The sequence below is a fragment of the Berghia stephanieae genome, chromosome 9 (genome assembly GCF_034508935.2).
Source record: "Berghia stephanieae isolate SIO BIC M18660-M18661 chromosome 9, UCSD_Bste_1.3, whole genome shotgun sequence".
Lineage (NCBI taxonomy): Eukaryota > Metazoa > Mollusca > Gastropoda > Nudibranchia > Aeolidiidae > Berghia > Berghia stephanieae.
The window spans coordinates 31013865-31019864 of record NC_088368.1 but is presented as its reverse complement, the minus strand read 5'-3'; the positions used below and the strand labels follow the sequence as shown (position 1 = coordinate 31019864).

Genomic DNA, 6000 nt, shown 5'->3' with positions numbered 1-6000 from the left:
CCTCTCTCTCCCTTTCTCCTTCGCCTCCCGATCATTGAATTAGTGTCATATTGAATTTAAATATATATTTGGTTTGTCTTACTCATACCTGGCAGAAGGGAGAAGACCAGAAATCGGCTAATAAAGAAAATGAGAAACGAATGCCTAGTGCCACATGTGTACAAGGCCCGTCTCTCAAAAAGCTTTATTCCGTGAGAAAGCTATGTTTTTATTCTTACCATCCGCTTCTGTTTGAGTGGCTTGTTGGTTTTGTTTCGGTCAATTTTAAATTCATTTGTTCACTAGTTAGTTTATTTTCTTTACCCCCCCCCCCTCCCCCCAACTTTATTCATTTATTTATTTATTTATTTTTAGAGGAAAGTTTCTCTAATTTTAATATGTTGGGAGTATGTGTTATAACTAACAACTTTAATTTATTTAAATTCGAGAAGTGCTTGCAATGGCTTGATTGACACTTCAAACACGTAGACGATAGTTTAACTGTTCTGCTTTTTCCAAGAGTTACAAATTTGTCAACATAAGGCTATGTTTGGCATTTTAAAATATAAAGACTAAATAATGTTCAGTAGAGTGGGGCTTTTTGTGTGTATAAAACAAGTTGTAATTTACAAAAGAGTTGATTCATGCCCACTTGTAAGGATTCTTTGAATTGTTATCCCAGTTATTTATAAAAGGGCCAGAGGCGAATTAATTGTCTCTCCCCATGTAATGATGTTCCATTTTACTGTATCCATACTGACTTTTAATTATTCAATTTAATGAGAACCTAATAGTCTCCTGTAAACCTAAAATTTTGTTTTGAGATGTTTGAGTCGAGTGGAGTGTAACCATGATGGAATTGTAAAATGCTTCGAGCATGTTTAGTGGATATTGCCCTGTATAAAAGCTCAAGTTGGGTTTGTTTGGTTTTTTTTTTTTTTTTTTTTTTTTTTTTTTTTTGTTTTTTTTTGATAATTTTATTTTACATTGTTTTATAATTTAACGCATTTTTTTTTTCAAGATGACACTCTTTAACAAAAGTGATAAAATAAGATTGTGAATTTTATAGGTGTCTGAAATCTCTTTTTCAACAATTGTTATCTAACATTCATCTTTACCCTCTCCTTTATCTGCAGCTATGCTATAATAGTCATGTTTAGATCAGAGAGAGAGATAATGATCGTGATCTTGATAGTTATGATGATAATTTTATATAGTTATAAACTTCTTGGCCAACATTAAATAGAAGTAGCCACTGTTAGTTTTAAAGAAAAGGAGTGCATTGTAGATAACATGTTTCAATGGCCAAGCTCCACAGTTTATAGTGTCAGGGATTACTGGAAACTGATGCAGCGGGGCTAATGATAATAATAATAATAATAATAATAATAATAATAATAATAATAATAATAATAATAATAATAATAATCATAATAATGATAATAATAAATCTTTATTGTCCTCAAAAAAGTGGCAATTTGTCATTTGGTTACACATTTATAAACACTCACATAGTTGCACACTAGTAACATCTATGCATTAGAAGAAACCATTACAACTTTTGTACCCAATGAAATGCATATGATTAAGCATTGTTGTGATTCTTTTTATGAAATGACATTTCGATTTGGAAACCAACCAATGATCCATGTTTAGATGTCATTAGCTGAAGTCGACTGCAGTAAATGATATTGTTAAAAAATCTAACAATTAACAGAGGGATCTACTTCTTTTTACTGCTAATCAAATTACTTAGATTTAATTTGAAACTATGCTAACACTCTTTTTAATGAGAAGGCTAAATTTTTTATTGGCAGGCAGTTTTCTTCTTAGCGGCATTTAAATTGTGTGTATTTAAATTGTGTGCCACCAGCCAACAATGTATAATAATACAATAATTTTCCACATTATCCATGAAACTTTGTGATCTTTATATAAGCTTTATCAATGACTTTTTTCTTTTCCCTCTTGATTATTCACGCTAGTTTTCTAAGAGACATGCATTGATCCTTGTTGCTGTGAGATCATTTTCTGATCCCTGCAGTGATTGGGTAGCTCGATCTGTTAGATCTGACAGAAAGCTCTGAGCAATTGACTTATCTTTCCTCTCTCTATTTCTTGTGGAATTCAATCTACTCCTACCACACAGTTATTCTTTTCTCTCTCCCTACAGCATAATAATCCTTCAGAGGCATAAGATAAGAACCAAGGAGCCAGACTTGATTTCTCTTTCTTTATATTGACAGTAACAAATTATTTCTACCCACTGGGTATGATGCGTCTATATCATTATTGTGCTGTTCACACAGCTATGAGAAATCTAGGAAAACTTCAACTCAACTTTGAATCATTTAACTTATAAACGGAATGCTCTATCACCTGAGCCATTTAAGGTTCTCTTATAATTATTAAATCGCAGTGACATATTATTTAGAAGTGTGTCCATAATAAAGGTTTGTTGCATAATTCATAACATTTTGCTTTCCAAATTATCATACAATTATAATCAAATGACTATTCTTTTTAGATGTGATCATTCAAAAGCAGGCTAAAGTCTTATTATTTTAGAAAACATTTCATGGCTTGATTTTTGATGTACAGTTATAACAATTGCATTTATTTATAAGTTGATAGCGTTTTAGATATTGATATGTGTATCCGTCTAAATCTGATTATTATGGTAATTGTCTAACGTTATTTTTGTAAAGCATCTAGAGCCCATATTGCTTGAGATATTGGTGCTATATAAATGTACACTATTATCATCATTATTATATTATGAAAGGTTAAAATCTAAAAAAAAAAAGTATGCATGAAACAATGCCGGGCAAATAAGGAAGAAAAACACAACAAAAAATCATTTCAACAAATTAGCCTGTTTCGACTAGAATAACCATGTGTGAGGTTTGATCCTCTATCGGGAAGACTGATTATTTGGGATCATTTTTTTAAGTTGTAAGTTTTTCTAGCTGATTTGCCCAGGCATTCTCTTCTGCCTGCTCCCATATTTTAAACTCTCATATTTATTTGGAATGTGTGAATTTGACATGCATTTTTCTAGTTTTTAAAAATGGTTTTACATTTTCAGATTTAGATAGATCTTATATATATATATATATATATATATATATATATATATATATATATATATATATATATATATATATATATATATATATATATATATATATATATATATATATATATCATTTGCTTTGTTGATTTTGCCTTATTTTCAAATTATTATTTTTTTAAGTGTGAGCTCTTATTTACTCCGAGAAAATGAGGTCATTTTATACAACTCATTTGTCGGTACTAAATGTGTTTAAAATGATTGCATTATTCTCACAATCATCTTTGTTTTTTTTGTTTTTTTATTCAGTGAAAATAATTGTGTCAGAATCATAATGAATAGTTTAGTTCAAATAAGACATGCGAATGTCATGTGGAAAGCTCCCAATCTATGAATGGAAGATTTGTCTATCAGTTATCTTCCAATGCACCAGGCATTGTTGTGATAAGAATAAGGAATTAGGGCCAATCAATGTTTAGTTCTTTTACTCATCAAAAATGATCGACCGCTCAATAACCATTTAGAAGTTTAATAACCATTTATGAGTTTTTAATAGTGATTTAATGATAAATTCCGAAATGTCAAGATTTCTTGCCATAAAATTGAAAGCTCATTCTCCTTGAAGTGCAAGAATGTTCTTTTGTCAAAATTTTAACTCATATTTTACCAAATTCATGTTAGGATCTGTTTGTAATTTAGTAAAGTTAACAGTCCTTGAAATGCTTTGATACATTTATTTAGTTGTCAGTCTATTCCTCATGACTCGTTTGTTACCACCAGGTTGTAGAGTGCATCTCCAAGGGATCTCCTGGTACGGTTTACATCGTAAAGGACAAGCGGGACAGCCTCAACTATGTTATGAAAAAGGTTTGTTACAAATTATACTTCTTCAATTACTTTACTACTACTACTACTACTACGACTACTACTACTACTAATACTACTGCTACTACTATTGCTACTACTACTACTAATACTACTACTACAACTACTACTACGGCTATGTGGTCTAGTGGTATGACACTCGCTTTTGGATAGGAAGGTCCTGGGTTCGAGCTCTCTCGGCGCATAGTTGAGTCCTTGGAGAAGGCTCTTTACTAACATGCTCTGACCGTACTCAGGTGCAAAATGAGTACCTGGCCGTTAACAGTGTTGTCTCTATAAGAAAAAAAATTGTAATATCACCTAAAGGAGATAGTACTTAGTAACTGCATGAAATGGTACTAGTTGTTCATAGGAAGGAAAGGGGTGTGTGCGTATGTGTGTGTGTGTGTGTGCACATATGTGTGTGTGTGTGCGTGTGTATGCTTCATTTTTATACTGATCAATAGGTTGTATATTCATTACTCTTGCATACAAAAGTACTCAAGTATAATATTACTACTTTCTATTTTTACTATATATGTTATATTCTTCCTTGAATCGTTTTTTTTTTTTTTATTTTGTTCAAATTCTCTTTCAAAATATAAGTCACCTCCATCATAATGACAACAAACACTATTCTTTAATATACATACTCTCCGTTGTTTGATTTTATCATCATTTTTATGCATATCAAGCAACAACTCATCGCCAACTTATCATTGATATTTTTGTATCTCCCAGATTGAGTGCCATGATGAGAGTGCTGCCATCAAAGCCTTTTTTGAGGTTTGAATCAGATTATTTTCCTTTGTATTTCGTATTTGTGGCCAATTGTCAAAATATGGCGTTATGTCGGAATGGACCTTGTGCATGCCTTAACCACTCGGCCAACCGTCCTCCAAAATTAAATCCTAAGCTTAACTTATAGAATTTGAGCTAAAATAAATGACTTTGTTGAGATGTCGTGAATTGTGATCCACAATCTCAAAGTGGTATTGTGTCAGAATGAACTAGAAATGCTGTGGCTATGTGGTCTTGTGGTATGACACTCGCTTTTGGATCAGAAGGTCCTGGGTTCTAGCCTCGTTTTGCGCATAGTTGAGTCCTTTGAAAATGCTCTTTACTCACATTCTCTCACCGTACTCAGGTGTAAAATGAATACCTGGCCGTTGACAGCATTGTCTCTGTCAGAAAAAATTATAATATCAGCAAATATGAAACTTGGGGATAATTGATATTTCCTATGGTGAAGGACAAATACAATTTCTCACCTTGCGTTCGTATTTCTTATCATTTTGGTTTAAAATTCACTTTTCGGTGTCCGATTTATCCTGATGTAATTCCCATTTTGAGATGGTGGGTCACAATTTTATATTTTAAACTTTTAAAAAACTTTGATTTCCTAATCTGCTCGTTTTGAATAAAAAAAACAAGTGCATTTTAGAAAATATGCCCGTATTGACATGTTCAAAATACTTTTGGCTTTTTAATCAATAGGAAATGGAACTCAAAAGGTTGGATCATCCATACGTCTGCAGTTACAAAGAATTCTTTGTCACATACGAAAAAGAGGTGAGTTTGTAATAAACTTTAAATTCTAAATCTATTTATGACTAACATGTCTATTTTTTTTTCAATTCTCAAAGTTGGAATGAAAAATTAATAAATAAAATTATGAATAATTAGATAAATAGATAAAATTCACATCTATACAGAGCAAATCCACGGTTTATACTCTTTTTAATGCTTTATTTTTTTCCCAAGCAAATTATATCGAAGCCAATATTCATTCCAATCATGATATGTTGCCTGGTAGATGTGTACTGTTTGCTAACATCACGTTCAAGCTTGGTGACAATAATGAAATATAATCAGATGCTCCTTCAATTTTTAAAAATTGTCATTCGAAATTATGTCATTTCATAATGAACGTGTAAGATCCATAACAATGATAATAATAATAATAATAATAATAATAATAATAATAATAATAATAATAATAATTAATAATTAATAATAATAATCATCATCATCATCATCATCATCATCATCATCATCATCATCGTCGTCATCATCATCATTAT

General features: G+C 31.2%; 1 protein-coding gene across 4 annotated transcripts in view; it reads left to right on the top strand.

Moving 5' to 3' along the window:
* LOC144980043 (serine/threonine kinase-like domain-containing protein STKLD1) overlaps positions 1 to 6000 on the top strand; it is a 30539-nt gene that overhangs the window by 809 nt on the left and 23730 nt on the right. For 2 of the 4 annotated variants that reach the window (XM_078927513.1, XM_078927512.1), the window contains exons 2-5: positions 96 to 191; positions 3833 to 3919; positions 4658 to 4702; positions 5414 to 5488. In XM_078927513.1, the coding sequence (XP_078783639.1) occupies positions 96 to 191; positions 3833 to 3919; positions 4658 to 4702; positions 5414 to 5488 (303 nt within the window). The remainder of the gene's footprint in view (positions 1 to 95; positions 192 to 3832; positions 3920 to 4657; positions 4703 to 5413; positions 5489 to 6000) is intronic. The other 2 variants (XM_078927515.1, XM_078927514.1) reach the window with 1 other exon arrangement.